The sequence below is a fragment of the Pteropus vampyrus genome, unplaced genomic scaffold (genome assembly GCF_000151845.1).
Source record: "Pteropus vampyrus isolate Shadow unplaced genomic scaffold, Pvam_2.0 Scaffold171, whole genome shotgun sequence".
NCBI lineage: Eukaryota > Metazoa > Chordata > Mammalia > Chiroptera > Pteropodidae > Pteropus > Pteropus vampyrus.
The window spans coordinates 3,510,260-3,530,842 of record NW_011888952.1 but is presented as its reverse complement, the minus strand read 5'-3'; the positions used below and the strand labels follow the sequence as shown (position 1 = coordinate 3,530,842).

Here is a 20,583-nt window from a genome sequence, read left to right as displayed (position 1 = left end):
TTTGGCATCTTACAATCAAGGCACCTTTATTTTAGCCCCCTGGATTAGGCTCTTGCCTTCATCCACAGAAACACCAGTCAAGGAAGACTCTGAAGGCTAGCAATGTCAGAGGAAGCCCCCAGTCAACCTATTTTCACCATTTCTGTTGTTGGTCATGCTACTGACCTGACGCCCAAGCCCTCCATGGCTCCACATTACCCAAGAGGAAAAGCTCCAGAATCCTTGCAAGGCATTCATGGTCCTCCCTCTCTGCTCCATTTAACCCTTGCTGCCTCTTGCACTGTGTACTGTGCAAGGGTGCTGGAACACCCTTCTGCTGGGTCCATTGGTCTGTGTGTCCAAAACTCTTCCCAAGATCACTGTGTCCACTCCTCCTAGAAGACTCTGTTCGCTTTGCTCTCCCTCAGCTATGATCTGTGAAACCAAGTGTCCCTCTGTCTCTTCTGTTCTGGGCTCCTTTTATGCCCAGGGCTGTTAGTTCTTCCGTTATAAACCATCTTGTTATTTCCACAACTAGTTTTAAGTTCTGTGAGGACAAGGGCCATACTGCTTCTTTCAGTGTCCCTCCTATGTAGCTAGTACAGTGATAAGTCCATAGTGCAACTTCAATATAAATTATGTGTCAAGGAATTAATCATTCTACCTGGGAAATACTTACTAATAGTAGATATCAAATCTTGAAACCTTTCCTTAGGAAAGAGTGGGTTTTCCAGTCCTCGGAAATACAGTTTTAAAACACCAGCGACTGAATTGATATCTCGTTCATTTTGATCATCCACAAGGGGGTCTTCACCTGTGAGGAAACAGGGGCTGTTGATTTGGCTTGTTAAGGAGGCAGGGAACATGTAGATGGCTAAAGAGATGACCTGGCCCAGCCTGAACTGGAGGAGAAGCAGATGGGACAGCCTGCCAAACACAGCAAGTTTAGAGTTCTCCCTACAATTGATTTTGAAAATGTTCAAATCTACAGAAATATTATAAAAATAAAATAATGAACCTTCATCACCCGTCACTTACACTCCTCAACTTATACTCATCTTGCTATATCTGCTTTTTCTCCACAGCGATTTATTATTGCTCAATTATTTGAGAGTATTTTGCAGACATCACGTCACTGTTAAATACTTCAACATATTCTAAGCATAAGGATATTCTTCTACATAACTACATAACATTACTACATCTAAGAAAATTAACAATAGTTCCAAAACACCATCTTGTATACAGCCCACATTCAAACATTTCCAGCTGTCTCATGTCTTTAACTGATTTTTTTCAAAAGCTAAGATCTAATCAACATTAACACAATTCACTTGGTTACGTCTCTTTTGTCTTTTGAATGTAAAATAGACCTTGATATATTTTAAAGGTTTTCTTAACCTTCATTTATTTTGTATACTTAATTTTCCTTACAGTGAAAATCTTGTGAATAACATTAATAATGAATATAGTTATGTATCCACTTCATAATATACACTAAATAGTTTCAGAATTTTAATATCATTATTACCACTAACAATAAAGTTACTATATAAAATTTAAGATTTCTTTACAGGGCTTTCATTTTGTTTTTTTGGTTCTCAGACTGTTTCCCACTAAAGATGTATGGTTGGAAGACAGAGAATAGATTAGTGGTTGCTGAGAGCTGGGGAATGGGGTAGAAGAGATATAGGGAGTGACTACAAATGGGTACAAGGTTCTTTTTGGGGATGACGAAAAATTTCTGAAATTAGATTATGGCGATGATTACATGACTCTATAAATATGCTAAAAACCACTGAATTGTACACTTTAAGAATGGGCGAACCTTATGGTATGTAACTCAAAAAGCCTGTGAAAAATATATGACCAGAGCACATGTTCAGACGTTATCCTCTGTGTGGTTAGCAATCTGATACACGGCTTATTTGTTTATATTTATATTCAATTTTAGGGACTGATTTTTTTTAAAGAGATCTTTTTTTTAAAAAAAAAAATGAAGTTTTGAAAATATAAAGCATTTACATGGTCCAAAAGTCAAAACCAGATAAAAAATTGCATGGAGAGAGGCCATTTATTTATCCTTCTCCCCTCTGCATCTTACCGTTTTAACAATTTTCATTAGTTTCTGGTTTGTCTTGCTGTGTTTCTTTCTGCAAAAATATGCTTATTTACATATACATAAAATGTAAGTAGCATACTACCCTACTACATAAACTTGTTTCTTCTCTTAACAACAAATCTGAGAAATCTCTCCACATCAGTTCATAGAGATCTTCCTCATTTTTTAAAATGGCTACAAAGTACTCTTATTTCATGGATAAACCATAATTTCATCAGCCAATCTCCCATGGATTGACATTTGTTTTCATCCTAATATTTTGCTGTTATAACTATTATCATAACCAATAACCTCGTACATGTGGTTTTGTATTTGTGGCGGCATGTCTCCGTGGTAAGTTCCTAGAAGTGGGTCTGCTGGGTCAAAGAGTAAGAGTAAGTACATACGTAATTTCATCAGACATAGCCAAATTCTCCTGCACTGGGGCTGCACCATTTTATATTCCTACCGGCAATCCAGGAGAATGCTTCTTTCCTACAGCCCTGCCCATGGAATGCTATCAACCTTTTGAATTTTTGCCAGTTGAACAGGGAAGAATGATCCCTCAGGAGAGCAGCACTTTACAATTTAATCAGGAGCTGCTGAGTAGTTCACCGCAGGGGGAGTGTCTATGGGAGAGGTGAGAGGAAGCAGGGAACAATCTGCACCTCCTTGAAGGTGCTGAGAGAAGTCTGCACACTGGGCTGCTCCACCTTCCAACACAGCCCAGAGCACTTTAAGACTGTCGAGCAATGAAGAGCTGAACTGGAAATTCATACTCACTCTCTTTACTCTGCCGCCATAGGAAGAGAAAGTATGCCACTGCCAGGGCCTCTTCTGGCCCCAACATATTATAGTGAAAATCAGAGAAAGGCCCCCCTTCCTTCTTGAACTAGGGCTTGTGGAATACAGAGCAAGAGCCAGAGTCACCTCTCATCTGCCCTCTTGGCTGAGCAACCTTGTGCAGAGTATGACCCGAATGACTATATGTGGCAACTTAGACACTAGTGTTCCATAGGTCAACATTTCAGATGTCCTCATGGGAAAAGAGAGAATGCTTCTCCCACAAGACTTTCTCATGAGACAGGAAGAGAGAAATCACTGAAAAATCATTGCCTAGGCTGATATAGCACATTTGCACACGTGATCTCTCATTAATCCTCACAACAGCATTGCATGGCACCAAGGGAGGCAAGGTTTAAACACCACCATTCTCTCCTGTGAGAGAGCCGAAGCCCCAACAGAAACAACTTGCACATATTCACATAGTCAATCAGACACCAGCAGCTCCAAGACCTCATGATCTTGGGAGATATTCCTTCTACCTTTTCAATTCTGTCTGCCTATCTGCATGCGTCCTATCTCCCTCCCTCTCTCCTATTCTCCCTCTCTCCCTCCCTCCCTCACTCCCTTTCTTCTTTCTCTCCTTCCTTCCTTCCTTCCCTCCGTCCTTCCGTCCTTCCTTCCTTCCTTCCTTCCTTCCTTCCTTCCTTCCTTCATTTCCCTCCCTCCATCCCTTCCTTTTCCTTTACAGTAGAATCCCAACTTTTTTTTTCTTTTCCAAGAAAACAATTCCTGTGGACACTCAACATTACAGAACAAGGCTATCTTAGTTGAATTGGGGAGAGAGGTCCAAGCCCTACCTCCTCAGCCTCCCTCTCTATCCCAGTGGCAGCCCTTGAGGCACCTCTGAAGGACCATGAGAGTTTGAAAACTGCACTATATTAATCTGTTTCCCTATTATTACTGTGCATTACTCTTGTGGTCTCATGATGCAAAAGTTCATGGATTTTTTTTTTCCTTCATGTTAGCTCCCCTTGTTAAGCATGATTAACATTCTGACTTTATACCTTTCAGCCTTGCTCTTCTCCCCTGAAGGAACTCAGTCCAGAAAAGGGGGTGTCCAAACATTTTTTTCCTCCTAGCCTAGGCCTTTGGCTTTCTATAAGACTAGTCAACTTTGGCTCCAGAAATCAATGGAATTCCAGAGCTCAAAATAAGCAGGATGGTTTATGTGAATGGCAGCTTTTCTAGGAAGAGTATTGGAGCTAAAATTCCAGGCAAATTGGAGAGAAAGCTGTGTTCACACTTTGCCAGCCAGTGTCCTGGGGGAGCTAGAATTGTTACCAAACAGCCCTGCCTGCAGCTTACTCTCAGCCAGGTCACCTGCGCATTGCCGAAGACTTTAAGGCAGGGCTGTGTCCAGGGAAGTGTGTGAACACACAATGTGCACTTAAGGCTCCAGAGGAACGTACTGCTGGATTGGGGCATGGCAGGAAATATGTACGTGGTCTCTCTCACAAGGGCAGTGCTCTGTGGCCACAGATGCACGCAAGCCCCTCTGAGGCTCCTTAGCATGACAGCCCCTCCCAGTGCCTCCTGGTCCCATCCTTCCTTCCAGTGCAGGAAATAGTCTCAGAAGGGCCAGGGTGAATGTAGAATGTGTCAGACCCTAAAAACCATGACTTCAGCCCCAAATCCTATTTGATCTGTGTAGAGAGAAAGGGCCAGAGGGTCCCTTTCCAGCCTCCACACAGGAGAGAATATTGGTGGCTCCCTCATCTTGACTTACAAAAAGGATGTGACCTGAGAGATAACAGCGAGCCACAGCTCTCTCCGAGGCACGGTCACTAAGTCCTACCTTTTTCTGATGTTTTCTCTTTAATTTTGCCAGATTACAGGAATATCTCAAAACTTGAGCAGTGAGTTTAAGATTTATTGACAGCAAAAAATAAGGATAATAATAATAATCTCAACTAAAATCCTAGTTGACTCATGTCAGAAGAAAAAGAAAGTGGGTTTGGGAATAATAAGCCACGAATGGCTTTCCAACATGTTATTATTTTTCAGAAGATTAAGGAAAAAAGATAGGTGTTTCTTTCAACAGCCTTATATAAGAAACATAACCAAGAACTTCCACTTCGGAGAGAGAAAGAAGGGGGCCAAAGAAGAAGAAGACCCAACTGTCTTTGAATAAGCAATAAAGCTCAGGCACCCTTCAGGAATTAGGGCAGTGGTCCCCAACCTTTTTGGCATCAGGGACTGGTGCTCCTACGAGAATCTAATGCCTAATGATCTGCGGTAGAGCTGAGGCGGTGATGCTAGTGCTGGGGGAGCAGCTACAAATACAGATGAAGCTTCGCTTGCTCACCTCCTGCTGTGCAGCCCAGTTCCTAATAGGCCATGGACCGTACCAGTCTGCAGCCTGGGGATTAGAGATTTGAATTTTAAAAAATAAAAAGAAGAAAGGAAAACACATAATGTACTGATTTAGAATAAAAGTTCTATCACAAGTTAGAGCATGTGGGGCATGAGAAGTGGGTGAGAAGAGAAACACCGAGCCATGCACAGGCTCAGGCCACCTGGCTGGCAGTAGGGAATGTGGAGAAGCACAGTGGGTTTTTAGGAGGGCAGGGAGGAGCTGCACCTGAGCCAAACCCAAGGCAGTTGGTTGGTGAATATCAACAAACAGAAAAGAATAAGTGAGAAATCTGGACACTAGGCCAGCCCAAAGAAGCCAGAAACAAATTTTTCTAAAAGAGACATACCAGGAACTATTCTTCTAGAATAAGCCATGCTTCATTTTAGGCTCAAGTGCAACAGAAGGCGGGCAAGAGAACGAGATTCACTCAGGAATGATGGAGAGATGGAAAGGAGCCAACTGCATACGTGACGCAAAGAAAAAGCAGAAAATATTTTTTGCAGTGGAGATTTGGATCAGGTGATCTCTGCCCGGTGAGGCTCTGCCTGAGGTGGTCCAAGGCTTGCTAGGAGCAAAGAATTCTTTTAAGTTTCACATCGCCCCTGTAAGGTACCCAAGCAAGTGACAGAAGAAGCTTCCCATAGAAAATCACGTTTAAGAAGGAAAGAAATCAGTGCTTCTGGGTTGGGGCTAGGGCCTGGCTGTCTAGTACAACAAGGTTACTTACAGGACATGGGGAAGCAAGAACATGCCTGGGTGGGGCACTTGCCAGGCTAGAGGCACCATGCAGTGAGTTTACCTGTGAGAGTCAAGTAATTCTGTATAATGGGATGAGCCCAGGAAGACAGAACCAGCAAAGGTTCAAGACCATGAGTCTGTTAATTTTGAATGAATGCATGGCAGCAGGTGTGCTAAGGAGTTGAGAGAAATGAAGAAACAAAACTTTGGATTAGGCTGTTCAGTTTTGCCAAGAGAAGCTCAAAGAATAATGAATGCGACTTTCATCAGGAATGCTGATGGGAGACATCTTTTGCTTTATGGCCTTTGCACATGCTGTTCCCTTGGTGTAGAATGCCTTTTCTCTGTTTCTCTGGCTCTTACTTAGGCATTTCCTCCTCCAGGAAGTTTTCCAGGCTTTGCTATTCCTCCCTACTCCACCCACGCTGGGCTAGAGGTTCCCATGCTACCCAGTGCTAACTCTATCATTGCAGTCTGCATTCGCCCACTAGAAGTGACTGTCTTTTGTTCCTATTGTATTTTCAGGCCCTAGTCCTTTACCTAGTGCAGTGTAGGGCTCAATGCATGCTTGTTGAATGGATGAATAAATGAATGAAGAAATGCAGGAGTGGGAGTTCAGAGCAGGGGAGTTCTGGAACTCTCTGGTTCTAAGTGCCCAAGGTCCTGGAGTGAATCCAAAACAGAAGCTCTCTGAACCCTAGGAGGCCACTGAATGCCCCATCCAGCCAAATCCTACTTATAATCCTGGTTCCAAGGCAGAGTGCCTAGGGCTGCAGAGGTCTCCGCTGGGGGCTGTGGTAGTGACTTCTGGGAGCTGAGGGAGTTCATTCTCCATCATGGAGCTAGACCTCGGGATGGAACTGGGAAGTTAGGAAGGGGATGAGTGTGCTCAGGAGGCAGCTCCTCCAGGGGAAGCCCAGTAATAAGTAGGGAGAATTCTAGGGCTGGAACCCCAGAGAGAAGGCTGCTCAGAGCACAATCCACAGGGACAAACCATATATACCTCCCAAGACTCTTAGGAGGATTACATAGAACAATGGGTGAGAAAGTGCTTTGTAAATTGTGACTTGATATATTGCAGAGAAATGTGTTTAGGTTTGGGATCCTCAGACCAAACTTAATATTGCAACCACTCATTGGAAAAGGTAGTAAATGAGAGTTAAGAAAGGTAGAACGTGGAGATGTTATCCTTCCAAAATGCTGGTAAACTTGAGGAGGAGATATCATTAAGGACGCCTCTGTACTAAGTCTTCTTTCTTCCCCTGGATTGAGAATATAAACTTACTAATGCTGGGCTTGTTTCAACAACCAGGGAGCATGATTTTTGAAGGTATTTCCTTGAATGGAAATGCAGAAACTTTCAGTTCCACTGTAATAGTGAGATAAGCACTGAGTATAAAAAAGCAGAGGTATATTAAAAATTGAACTCTTTCTGACCCAGGGAGTCCTTACTTTGCATGAACATTTTATCACTGGCCATCTGTCCCCATCAACGATTCTGTGCGAAAGGAGGCTATATCAAGTAAGTCACATGTGCTCCTATTCTAGTGGTCACTTAATTTCTAATAAGCATCTATATAATTAGTTCATCGAAGTGAGACCTAGGTAAACTCACTGGGGGTGGTGGGAGGGTATGGTCTCTTACTCCCAGTGTGAAACTTTGCCAAAAACACTGCATAGAAAATTAAGAATTGGAGGATATTCTAAAAGATCATATTATCTATGATCTTCCAACTTTTCTAAAACATAGCAGCCTTTATAGACTCACGTGATCATTCCAAAGTGCTTTACAAGGCCCTCTTTCCCAGCAATCACTCACTGTACAGCCCACCAGAAAAAAAATCACCATATGTGCCGGTAAATGTTTACCAGCTAGCTCTTTGGAGGGGAGAAAGAAAGAGAAACGCTGTTGGTGTTTGCCAATTTCTGTGGTGTAAATACTCTCACAATAGCTGATTTCAAGTAACCAAAGTGAAGTCACTGAAAGCAAAGTTGGAAAGAGATGTCAATACAAGCCTGCCCTGCACATCACTGGCTTTAACACACGTACTAATGCCCGCCTGGGCTTACCCTGGCCACAAGCTTGAGATGGTCACTCTGACCTACCTCTTTCAAAGGAATTTTTGATGTCATTGACTTCGACCTGAGATCCTGGCACTCTGAAGATCCCTTGCTGCTGGAGTCCTAAAAAAAAAAAAAAGAAAGAAAAAAAGAAAAAAAAAAAAGAAAGAAAGAAAGAAAGAAAAGAAAGAAAGAAAAACAAAACAAACCAAAAGAGAAAATGCCATGAGGCCTTGAACTCATCTGACCACTGGGAACATCGATGACTCACCCCGTGGCTTGTCTTCTTCTCCCACCATCCTTTATGAGAGGGTCATTCCCAATGAAAGTCTCCTGGCAGAAGCCCGAAAATAGCCTTTGCAATGAACTATGGCTGGCCAAAACACCCAGACATATCCTGCTTCATACGACTGTGATCTATTTTGTCTGGGCTTGAAGGAAAACACTACAAGAAGTTTATATCAAGACAGGACCAGTGGATAACTTCTAATTTAACCAATAAGTCAGCTCAGACAAGTAACTAGTGCACTTTGCTACAGAGTTTGCCAGTTTACCAGCTGCTCTGGAACCAAGGAGCTTGGCCTGAGCTTACAAATACCATTTGAGGGCAATGGCCACAGAGATTTTAAACAAGAAAGATCAATATCATTGCCTCAACCCTTCCTTCCCCTAACACAGACATTTTCTTCCTTCATGAAAGTTAGAGTTTAAAATACATGCTAGCCTGAGATCGAAGAGTTTAGGGGAGATTAAATTATTAAAGAAAAATAATCTCATCTTCTTAGGTTTTTCTACAAGGCCAGAACAAAGAAGAGACCCTAATACCTGGCACAACAGTAACGATTTAACAGCAACCTATAGGATTGAAGGAATCGAAGAAAGAGCTACCCTCATCTTAAATGAGAATTAATGCGGGAGACTCTGATCCTTTCCCTGGGATTAGTTTTTCTATATAAAACAACCCTCCACATTATAATTTAGAAAGTTTATCTTTAAAAGGCAGGCTTTCATCAAAGTTTGGTTTGTACGTAGTATGTGCTCAATAAACAATTGTTCATTTTGTTGTTGTTGTTAACTAATATTGACTTTCTACCACCTATATCATTTACTCCACCTTCTTGGCTCATTCCCGTACGGTCATAGTGGCCTTCCTTCCCCTATTATGACTTTACAATTGCCATTCTCCCCACATGGAAGGCATGGCTGGCTTCTTCTACTCACTCGCGTCTTAAAGATCCCTCAAGTCTTAACTACCCCGTTGGAGAAATCTCTCTTTACCACCTTAGCCAAAGCAGCACTGCCCTTCTCCAGCTGTTCTCCCTTGTAACTAATTTCTTGGCATTATGACTACCTAAAATTATTTAGTTCTGTGCTTGTTTATTTCCTTTCTCTTGTAATTGGTAATGTAAACTACCTAGGGTGGGTATCTTACCCATCTTGTTCAAGCCTGTGTTCCCATTGTCAAAACCAGAGCCTGTTATGCACTCTGAAAAAATATTTCTGGAGGAATGAATAAATGAATAGATGGAAGCACAAGTTAGGTGCTGGGGATACCATGGCTAGCAAATCCCAGACACTCTATTTCCTTTATGGAGCTTACTACAATCTAGCAGTATTAACTGACTGACTGTCCGACTGCATTCAGTGCTCAATGCATAGAGCTCTGGGGATGGGTGGGAGTGAGGAAGGAACTAGAATGGCACTCCTGTCTGTGCCCTCCCTGCTCCTCGGTTTTCTTGGTTCCTGGGTCTTCTCACCATCCCTTTCCATCCCCCGACACATAAGGCTCAAAAGATAGCACTCAGAATAGCAGCTGTTCCACGGAGCATTTTCCCTCTCGAAAGCACAACAGTGACAGGAAGTCTTCCAAGATGAATTAGAATCTCATTTCCTATGAGAACAGCCTAGCACCTGTTTTGGAGAGTGCTGAAAACACTGCCCCGCAATTGAGCTTACCATATAAATTGATGTATCGGATGCAGCTTTCAACTACAAGCGGTATAGCTTGTCCCGAATCCTTAAGAAAAAAAAATTATGAGTTGTACTGGGCTTGGCAATCACCACGGAAAACAGACATTGCAAACACAGGTTATAAACTCAAGCCAGAATATTAGTATCATCAGATTAGTAGGAAAACAAGCAAGGAACTGCTAATCCTAACGTCTTCACAGACAGTTAAAATAGAAAGTCTTCAGTTACGTGCAGAATAAAAGGCATAGCTATGATAATTCTAAAGAAATGCTCTGTCTTCTTACTCAGCTGGGGAGGAATCAGGGCTCAGGAGGCTTGATAGGCACATGCCTTCCCTGGAAGGACAGAGAACCCACTGCATGGAGGGGGCTGGAGTCTGCTCTTGGAGAACCCTCTGCCTCCCACTCCACTTTGCCCCCAACTCAACCCTATTTTCTCAGGGCTCAGGGATAAAGAAAAGCAGGACAAGGCCTGCTCCTCAGACTGCAGTACCTGACTCCAGAATTAAGAACACACTATGGGAGAAGCAAGGCGTCCTGTTGAACTGTGAGAAGGGAAGGCCAGTTCTACTCATGATATTGCAACCTAAACATCCAGATAGATATTTTGTTTAACAGTAAACATGTTATAAGGACATGTTCTAGAAACAGCTAATGTCAGCCCTTGACCACTGAGTGGCGTCAACCTTAGTCAAAAGGCTGAATAAGATGCAGTTCTAAACACAGGCATCTGAGGTGCGAATGTATTTTCAATTGCATCTTCCTAGACTGGCCCATAGCCACAGAGGGCTGGGCAAGGGGTAATTTTTCTTTTGAATTCCATGACTGGTTGGCCTCTATGCTATTTCAGGTCACTAAGGACCACAGAATCTTTTTTAAACTTTCTTTAAAGGGGGACAAATAAAATCACTAGCCTCCTTAGAAGGTGAGGAAACAATAAGACATATGCAATATGCTACTGTAAAGGGACAGAGAAAAGCCATGAATTTGGATGCTTTGGTGGCTCCTCCACACCCCACCTGTGAATTCCTTCCTTGGTTAACTGTGGTCAGGGAGAGAGGAATAACACAGACCCACTGGCAATAAGTAAGGTGGGCCCTGTTCTAGAAGTCAGTACTAAAGGCAGGTCCCATCCAGTTGAACAGGGCTAACGGACCTTTCTAGTAAATACCTGGTTCCTGGTTCGAGCATTTCTTCTTCCTCTGATAACAAAAAATAAACAGGCAGCAGAGCAGGAGAAAAAGAAAAGATTATGCAGGAGTAAGATCAGTGAGAGTAAGCAGATCTTTCAGAGTCCGTGAACGCCGAAATGCAATGGCAGCCAGCAAAGGTCCTGGGGAGACTGCCAGCCAGCCTGCCGTGGGGAGGACCCCCCTGCAGCTCAGGGCCCCGTGGGAGCTCTGAACCCTGCCCCCAGCCAGCCTTCCAGTGTGGCTGCCTTGGATACCGGGTGACATAGGGGCCTTTTTCAGTCCTTGTCAAAGTGCAGGAATGATGTGCACTGAACCCTTTCCTCATCCCACATCTGACTTCTCCTCAACACAGGGCTCTTTATTCATCAATGGGCAAGAACTCACCTAAGGCCCCTGAAGGTTAGCCTAGTTGCCCACAAAAAAAGGAGGGACACACACCTTTATGTGTCTACTGTAACACTATCCCTGGAATTAAGCTCGGGAAACCTCCTTCTTGGTAAAAAGCTAATTTTGACAAGATCGTGTTTGTCATGTGCTCTCTGGATAGGACCCAACAAGATTCCACCTGATTCCAAATTCCAAACAGCTTCCCATGTTTTGCTACCAAACACCCGTGGTAGCTTTTTTCTGGGTATCCACATGACTTTGCTCTCCTTCCTACCCACTGACCATCACATGAGCACTGAGAACATCTCGGGAAACCTTCGAAAGCTAAGGAAGACCCAGAGGAGGGGGTGGTCAGTAGAGAGTCAGAGTGTCTTCATGATCTTGCTTTTGCTTTCACTAAAGCCACCAAAGCCACCCATTTTCAGGGGAGCACCATCTGTTCTTTTCTTCCTATATGTGCAGCAGGTCGGGCTCTGTGGTGGGTGCTAAGTCTCATCCAGGCTCCTGAGGAAGCTGAACGGAGAAACTGGAGGATGTGCACCTTCAAGCTAGTGTCGTCTGTCCAGTTGCTGGCATCTCAACAACTGGAATTATCGTATGTTGGCTAAGCCTACCTGAATCCTAGAACTGAGCAAACAGCCGGGTCAGATGGGGCTCTATGAGCAATCTCCTAACAGCTAATGGGAATAATAACAGCTAAATTTCCATAGTGCTTACTACGTGCCAGGCAGTGTTCTGGAAACATGACATCTATCAGCCTATTTGCGCTAATAGCATCGTACACTCATGAGGTACGTAATTACCATTCTCATTTTATAGAAACAAGATGAGGACTCTGCCTCTGCCCCAGGGGCAGACCCCATGGGCTTCATAATTTATAATAAATATTGTGTTTCCTTCTATTTGAGAGGAGAAAAAAATATCAAGGATTTTGAAAAGGGTCAATTTAGGTAGGGTTCCAGAAATGTATAACATAACTCCAACAACATTTATCCATCATTCTTAATTTGGGGATGCTTCCTTGTCCCTCTAAATTATCATAATCATAGAGTCCCAGTGATGTTATTTTAGTGGAAAACCTTTCACAGGTTTGGCCTTTCAAAGCTAGGGATTCTTAGTCCACGCAGAATATCCTTTCAGAGAACATGTGAATCATAAGAGAAAATTAAATTCTGTTCATAAAGGTTGAAGGGTTGACTATATTAGACGGCCTTCTCACACTCTGAAAGTTAACAGTCCTTGAGAATGAGACCATGCTACGTGCCAGTTTGTCTGCACACTGCCTAGCTCATCGCAGGTGCACAGAAGAGTTTGCTAATCTGCACCGATAGAATGTGGTGTAAGTACAGTGTGACTATTCAAAATTGCAATCATTTAACAAATATAACTTTTTCTTTTGCAGTCAAATAGTCCCCTGACGAGGCTTTGCATTTATTACCACAATGAGTCACTGCTCAGTGCTCTGAAGTATCCCTCTTTGGGGGCTCTTTTCAAAGCCAGTCCACCAGCCCCATTCTAGTATATGCCTCTTGCCACTGTGTACCTCCAGTGGCATTGCAAAGCTGAGCTCTGAATGGCTGTTCTCAATCCCAAGACCAGGGTGTCCATTAGACTATAAAGTTTGGCACCACTGACAAAGGCCATGCTACGAGCTCTAAGGAAGACTGACAAACCAAAGCAACAGCTACATATTTAGAATAAGAATGTGGCTGCCCAAGGTGACTACCTCTAAGGCACAAACTCTCATGCGGTGGAAGAAATTTTGATGTGTTTGACAGGAGGAATAAAGTAGGATTACTTGATAGTCACACATGTCATGTAGGAGTTCTCTATGAAAAGACTATTTCATTAAACAGAAGACTTAATTTTCAAATCCCATCAGGTAAGAGTCAGCTCCTTCCAAGTGTCCTCACTGCTCACCCATTTCCAAAGAGCTGAGCACATGAGAGAAGGTATCCCTGTCTCTGAGCCTTCATTCATTCTGTTCCTCCTTTCAGGGACTTCTCTGTCCCACTCCTCTCCGCTTTATTCCTACTCTTCTTTCAAAGCCCTGCCAAAAGCCTCCTGTGCCTGAGTGCTCATAGCTCTTCTTGCTCTGAGCTCTCACAGAACTTGTTTCCATGGGGATAACTCACTCTGAATTGCCTTATATTTTCAACTTTCTGTGTTAAAATCCTTCCAACTGGGACATTATAAGCTCCTTGAGGGCAGGGAGAATAGCTTAGGTGCCTTCCAGTTCTCACTCAGTTATGGAGAGTGGCTTTTCCAAGGTCAGGGGTGAATGAGAAAAAAGTCTTGGCAGAGGAACGAGGCTAAAGAAAGAAGGACCCTTTTGACACGGCCCCATCCGCCCATGACCCATTGGATGGCAAAGTGCTCACTCGGAATCACCTTTTCCAAACAGTACCTCTTGCCCGATGCAGAGCAGCACCCCCTCCTGTCGGGACTCTCCAGGTCTCACTCCTTTGAGGTATCCTAAGACAGCCCTTGCTGGTCCCTGCCTCTGGGCAGTCCCATCTTGTGTCCTACTGTTTCACTTTCCCTTTTCCCTTTTCCCCACTGTTCCTTCCCACAGGCCAATATAGTCTTGAGACCCAGGCTCTCCTGCCTACCTGCTCCCTCTGCCTCAAGCTCTGTGTGCACCCTGAGGATGGGGGATACAGGCAGGGATAGCCTCCGCTATTCTAAAATCATCAGCAAAGCCCAAAGCCTTTACTTTTCTCCTGACTGACATCAGCCTTTTTTTTTTTTTTTTTTTTTTTTTCCAGAAAGTGTCTTCACTGGATGGTAGTGGGCTCTGAAATAACTGCCAGGGAACTTCTCTCCTGCCCCCTCTCATGTTAACAGTGCCTCTCCCCTTCTTCAGTCTCTCTCCCACCTGCTGTCCTTTTCACCTTAGTCATCATCTTAATTTCCCTGGCTTGATCCTATACCCTTTGCATCCAAGGAGCAAGAAAGGAAAAACTCACCTAGCCGAAATGTTTTCGTTTTTAGTTTACGGTGTAAAGGGTTAACCCGGAATTCTAAAGGGACTATCTTGCTCTTCTCCCTTCTCCCAAACTGCCTAACAAAAAGCAAAACTGGGTGGGGAGGTTTTCTCTCATACAAATTTTATGTATTTCCTTTGCAGGTATATTATTAACTAAAAAAAAAAAAAGTCACTTATTTAAAAACATATTGTTGCCCTCAGGGATTTTCTTTACACTGCTTCCAGCCACTCTCCTTTTGGGTGTGAAGCGAGGTAGGGGGTTTTTCTAACTGACCCTCTGGCTAGTTAGGACCATGGTTCCTGAAGCAACAAAGCGTGGGCCACAGCACTGACATTTTAACCCCACTGGCTGGGACCACGGTGCTGGCATTTCAGCCCCATGTGGACTTCACTGGGTTTCTTCATGATCTTATCCCCGAGAATCATGGGAAGGCACTTAGCAGCAGCTGGTCAGAGGCAAAGGAAGCTCTGATTAGCCCTCACTGAAGCTAAGTGCAGGCTGCAGGGAGGAACTAGCTCACCACAGGGCCTGCCCTAGGGCTCGAGGGCTCAGATCAAAAGTTCCCGTAAGTTAGGGCAGGGTTGTTGGCGGAGGGGAAAAGGTGGAGAAAGGCTGCCATTACATTGGGTGCATTCGCGGACTCTGTGGCTCCCCAGCAAGTACCTTAATGAACGCTTCCATACAGCCGTTAAATAGTTTATGGCTACACACTGAGAGAGGCCTAGGTCTCCTCATTTTCTGTGGTTTAGGGGGAAGACAGGGGGGCCTAGGGGAAAACGGAATAAAAGAAATCAAGAAAGAAACCAATGTAAACAGACAACTGGGAAAGATGCTCTTAAAAACCATGACTGGAGAAGAACACAAAATGCAAATGGAAGCCCCTGAACCCCCAGCACATTGGTGTCCAATGCTCCATCTGAAGGCCTTTGGATGTTTAGGGAATCTTAATTTACCCACAATGTCAGGCAGAAGCAAGACTCGTATAACACGAATGCATTCTAAATCACAGGGGGAAATAGTACGTGTCCAGGAAACCACTGAAACTCCAATCAGAGGCTGTCATCCTGCAAAGCTGACCAGATGGAGGGGGAATCGGGGAGAGAAATGTAATCGGTAGCCTGAGAAAGCAAGAGACTTCCAAAGATGATTGGAAGGGTTAATTTTCATTATTTTCACTTAAATTCATCACCAAGTCTCAACTCTCAACATACCAGGGCACTGATCTCCCTAACGCCTCTTGGCATTTCAAATGCACTTGACTAATCTTTATTTCATGGATTTAAGAACCAGGCAATTATTATTCTCATTTTAGAGATAAAGAAACTGATGCCAAGAGGGAGGCTACAGCTTCTTTGCGGTCCTGGGGTGACCCAGGATGATGCTTATATCCTGTTCTTTAGTCGAGTACACTTCGATTAAAGCGCTTTCAAATCCATTACCACGCTTAACGTCAGCTCAACTCTGTAGGTATGACTTCATTTTACAGAGGCAAAAACTGAGGCCTAGAGAGGGGAACTGGCAGAGCCAGGCCCCAAACCCAGGCCTCGTTGGCTCCAAATCCAAGCTTTTTCCCACTAGGCCAGTCATGGAGCCTTAGGGCACTTTTTCATTTCCAGCCAAGGACTCATCCATCCCATTAACCCTTGCCAGCAGAGGACCCGTGGGGTCGGGTTGAAAGTGTCTTGCTTTGCTTTAGGATCTCCATTCCCTGTGCTCCAGCCTTGGCAACAGGGAGGGGAAACCGCACCACAGTTCACCAGGAACAGTGAAACAGCCACAAACACTGGACCAGTTTCCAGAGTTGTTCACCATGCATATACCTGTGTCGGCTTATTTGCTCATCTTTCGCCACCCAAGTTGGCCTGACTCAATGCTGCCAGCCTTCCAGGGCAAAGGGCTCTGAGGTTAGGAGGAGCTCCCCTCACTAAGAGAAGCAGTTCATTTTCAAATGGTTTGGTTCACAATTTGGGGAGCAACAAGTTGGGGTATCCAGCCTGGCACAGATAATGTCCACATGTATAATAAGCAAAGACCTAATCCCCCAGGTCTTGATTGATTTCTGTGAATGGGCAAGAAATCTAATGGACTGCGGAGCCAATTGAGGTGAATGAGAGTCATGCTGCCTCTCATTGGCTCACTGGCCTTGTTGTGTGTCGCTCAGTAGCCCAGCCATCCTGGAAACTCTAACCAACTTCTCCTCGGCGTTGGGGTATTGAGCAAATGCTGCTAGCTCCAGGACATGCATGGGCAAAGACACAGTTGATCCAAATATCATGCCACCCAAACATTGGAACCAAAATAAAAAGCACAGACCAAAATCTTGAAAAGAAATAACAGGCAAGATTATTTCAAGCCCACCTTGGATCTTTTGTCAATTTGGTTAGCTAAGTCCATGTCATTTCTTTTTTGTAAGGTACTTATTTTTTGAGGGTATGGGTATGTGGGGCTGGTATTTCTTAGAACAGATCTGCTTTTGAATTTCCAAATGCCAAAAGACAGTGCTAAAATGTGACATAAGGCCATAGGTTTCAAGTCTTGGAATTAGGAATAATGAGGATAGCAACTTCGCCACCTTGTTTTCATAGTGTTTTCAGTTTCCGTTTTTGAATGTTCTCAGATTATTTCCTTACTTCGCATTGTATGATACCCTCACAACAACTCTGTGAGGTAGGCAAGAATTATTAAACTCATTTTAGACATAAGGCAAATGAGCTGATGAAAGATTAAGAAACTTGCCCAAAGTCATGGGATTAGAATTCATTGATTCCTACTCCAGGTTCCAGTGTGAGTGTGAAATTGAGAAATTAATTTTATCACAGGACATCCAACAGTAGCATTAAATTATCTGTTAAACTCCAATGGCCAGCAAAAGTAGAGACTCTTAATGCAGGGTTTGGACACCAAATATCAAAAACTCTTGGTGTCCAGGTGGTGGTGGGTTTCCTCAAAATAAGTCCTAAGGACTTTTTTTTCTTTAAGTTTATAAAATAAAGAGAAAATAGGATACTTCTTCCCATTTCTCCTGCCCAATCAAGAAAGCAAAGGACTATTGGAATCACACCAAGATTTCTCTCTTCGTGTGATGCTCTGTGTACTGACTAGACTCTCTGACAAGGAAACGTAGCTATCCCAACTTTGCATGACATCAAATCGATACCGACTTACTGAAATGCTGGGTGGGGCACAAAGTGGGGAGCAGGGGGGCAGCTCAGCCAAGGAAAGTGGGGCAGCCTAAGCCTTCCATCTCTTCTGCTGCTCAGTTGCAGAGCAAAAAGGAAAGAAAGAAAGAGAGAGAGGCAGGGAAAACAGGAACAGAGAAAGCCACAGAGAGGAGGAAAGAGAAACCAGAGACCAATGCCCCCTTTCTGCTTTTCAACCAAGATGAAAATTAACATATGTTGGAAACACAGGAATTGGCCTCAAAATTTCTCTGTGACCAAAAGGACAGTGATTAAAATCTTCCTTAGACAACCTAATAGACATGGGCGTCAATGTCCAAAATGGCAGCAATGTTGTAGTTCAATAGTGGTCAGGCTCTTGGAGGTTGTAAATTGGGTTGTATCTGTTTGGACAGTAATCTCCAGCCATCTCATCTCTAATCCATACCATGGGGGCAAATCAACCTGAGTTAGGGAAGCTAGTCCTACTTTGAATAAACATAATCAAACTTTATGGTTGCATCTGGCTTTGAGAAGTACCATATACTTTTCAAGTGCATTATTTTGTTTGTTCAGCCTAAATTACAGGATTATGAAGAATTTGGTCTAGTCTAAGATGAGGTTCTTAAGGGTGAGAAAAATATAATGTGTTCTGGCCCATTACAAAAACTGGTCCGTCTGTACAAGGCCTGCAGCTACCTGCCTGAGGGGACCTGCTCAAATGACCACCCACACTACACTGACCTGGGACAGGAAACTATGGAAGACACAGAGAGCCACAGTACAGAAACATCTCACCCAGGGCCTTTCAGATTAATTTAAAAACCATTTCTGAGTTGACAATTCATTGCAGAGAAAGTTGAAAATGATTTTTGGAAGTAAAGGGAAGCTTTCAGTTTACTAACCAAGTTGCCTTTGACCTTGGCCAAGAGCCAGAGTGCAGATGGCTGAAATATATCTAAGTGGGAGGCCTGGTAAACCTAGCTTGGATTTCTCAGGCCCTAGGTCAAAGAGGGTGTAGAAAACAACATTCTCAGTGGGCTATACAAGAAAAGCAAAACAAACAAACAAACAAAATCTCAACTTTTCTCTGAGGTAGACCCTGGGATCTGGCCAAACATTTGATTACAGATCTTTCCTGCAACCTGCTGGAACAATCTTCTCATGTAAATTCTAGGAATGAAGAGGAAGTGAGGGATGGCTCATTTTGTCTCCCATTTGTTTCACTATTTGCAGACTTTGGTGTAAAATGTGGCTTCTGTTGTTTGGGGACTATGACAATACCCTCTTGCCAGAATAAATAAATAAGTCAGGGATTTGTTTCTAAAAGGTTCTTAGACAGTGATCCTGCACATCTGCTGATCCATATGCTAGAAGGTCATTGCCTGGCATTCTGTATCATCCTGATGTTCCCAGACTGCCCAGGCCTAGAGGAACAGCTGCCCAGGCTAAGCTTCTGGAGAGCCCTCAGTCTCCGTTATCCTGGGCCCAGCAAACTGAACACCCCAGAGCTTTTTCCAAGCCTCTTCCCAGCCAACTCCCTTCTAGATGAGGAAAGAGTTTAGGGTTTATCCTCCCTCTTGCCAAGTATTAAAGCTTTCTAGGAGTCTGGGCCACTGGAAAGAATTTGTGGCAAAAGGATATCGTCAGTTCGCTGGGCCCAGAATGAGACAAAAGGTAGCCCTCCACTGCCACCTCGGGGAAAGGGGAGGCCTCTGGGCAACTGCTGAATGTATACTGGGCAGTGGGGTAGCTATTGCTGGGAGCTCAGAAACAGATAGGCTCTAAGGCACAACCTGGGCAATGACAGGGCTGCTTATGAATCTAAACTCTCTGAAAGTAGCAAAAAGGTCTAGTCGCCGAAAGTCTGCCTGTCAGCTGTCAGCTGCCGAGTGGAAAGTGTTCACTGGCTCTGGTCTGCTCAGGGAAAAGCGCAAAGGATAATGTTGAGCAAGCTGGAGAAAAAGCAGAAGTTGCCCGTTTGTTATTTTCCCAGCAAGGGACTCTGCATCAGTTCATCCAAGTGCCAGTGAGGTCCAAAGCCAGGGTGCAGGCAGTAGAGGCATCTGTGCACAAGTACGTGGGTATGCGCATGCGTATGCCCAGATGTGTGCAATTCCAGCCAAATCCAAAGCCTTGGCAAATGGGGACCCTAAGCAGGGTTCCCCACTTCGGCTCAGCAGTCGTATAAACAGATGGGGAGATAAGTCAACAGCAACCCCACAGCCTCTGGCCTCTACTGGTTCCCTTCAGCCACTCCGCAATATATTACTGTCCCACCCAATGGATTGTGCTGTCAAAGGGGAGATACCCCACTGAAATCAGCTCTGAAAGCTCCTCCCCATCGCCAGCCTGGAGGGGGCGTGGCTTCAGTCTATGGGCTAGAACCAGCAGAACAGTCCAAAGGGCACATTCTCCTCCCCTCTCAGCATAGCCACACCATCCCCTCGGGACAGTGATGAAGAGCTGTCCCACTCTGAGAATACCTCGGCTTGTCTAAGCTCTCACCAAAGTCTGTCTTTCCAGCTTTCCTCCACTCCTGCTCCTCCCACCTCATCCCACTCCCCACATAAGGGCAGCAGGCAAGCAAAAACAAGATTGCCAGCTCTTACCTGGTGGTGCCACATTCTGCTCTCTCCCCTAGAAAGAAAAGTATATACTGATGTTTAGTTGTTTTAACCAGAAAACATTCATTTTTTTTCTAAAAACATAAAACAACTGGTATTAATTATTCGCGAAATGGAGAACCGAATCGTTCCTAAGGTATGGTCTGTTGGAAAGAACCGTTGCCTCTTAATAAATCC

The 20,583-nt window shown here is 44.1% G+C and overlaps 1 protein-coding gene across 4 annotated transcripts in view; it reads right to left on the bottom strand.

Annotated features, from left to right (window-relative positions):
• The window catches only part of SRGAP3 (SLIT-ROBO Rho GTPase activating protein 3), a 248,120-nt gene that overhangs the window by 34,984 nt on the left and 192,553 nt on the right, over positions 1-20,583 (bottom strand). For all 4 annotated transcript variants that reach the window (XR_002782861.1, XM_011370649.2, XM_023536894.1 and 1 more), the window contains 5 exons: positions 20,392-20,419; positions 15,285-15,387; positions 10,038-10,098; positions 8,127-8,204; positions 659-793 (listed from right to left, as the gene is read on the bottom strand). Coding sequence is in view for 3 of the 4 variants with exons in the window: in XM_011370649.2 (XP_011368951.1) it covers positions 659-793; positions 8,127-8,204; positions 10,038-10,098; positions 15,285-15,387; positions 20,392-20,419 (405 nt within the window). In the remaining variant the exon portion in view is untranslated. The remainder of the gene's footprint in view (positions 1-658; positions 794-8,126; positions 8,205-10,037; positions 10,099-15,284; positions 15,388-20,391; positions 20,420-20,583) is intronic.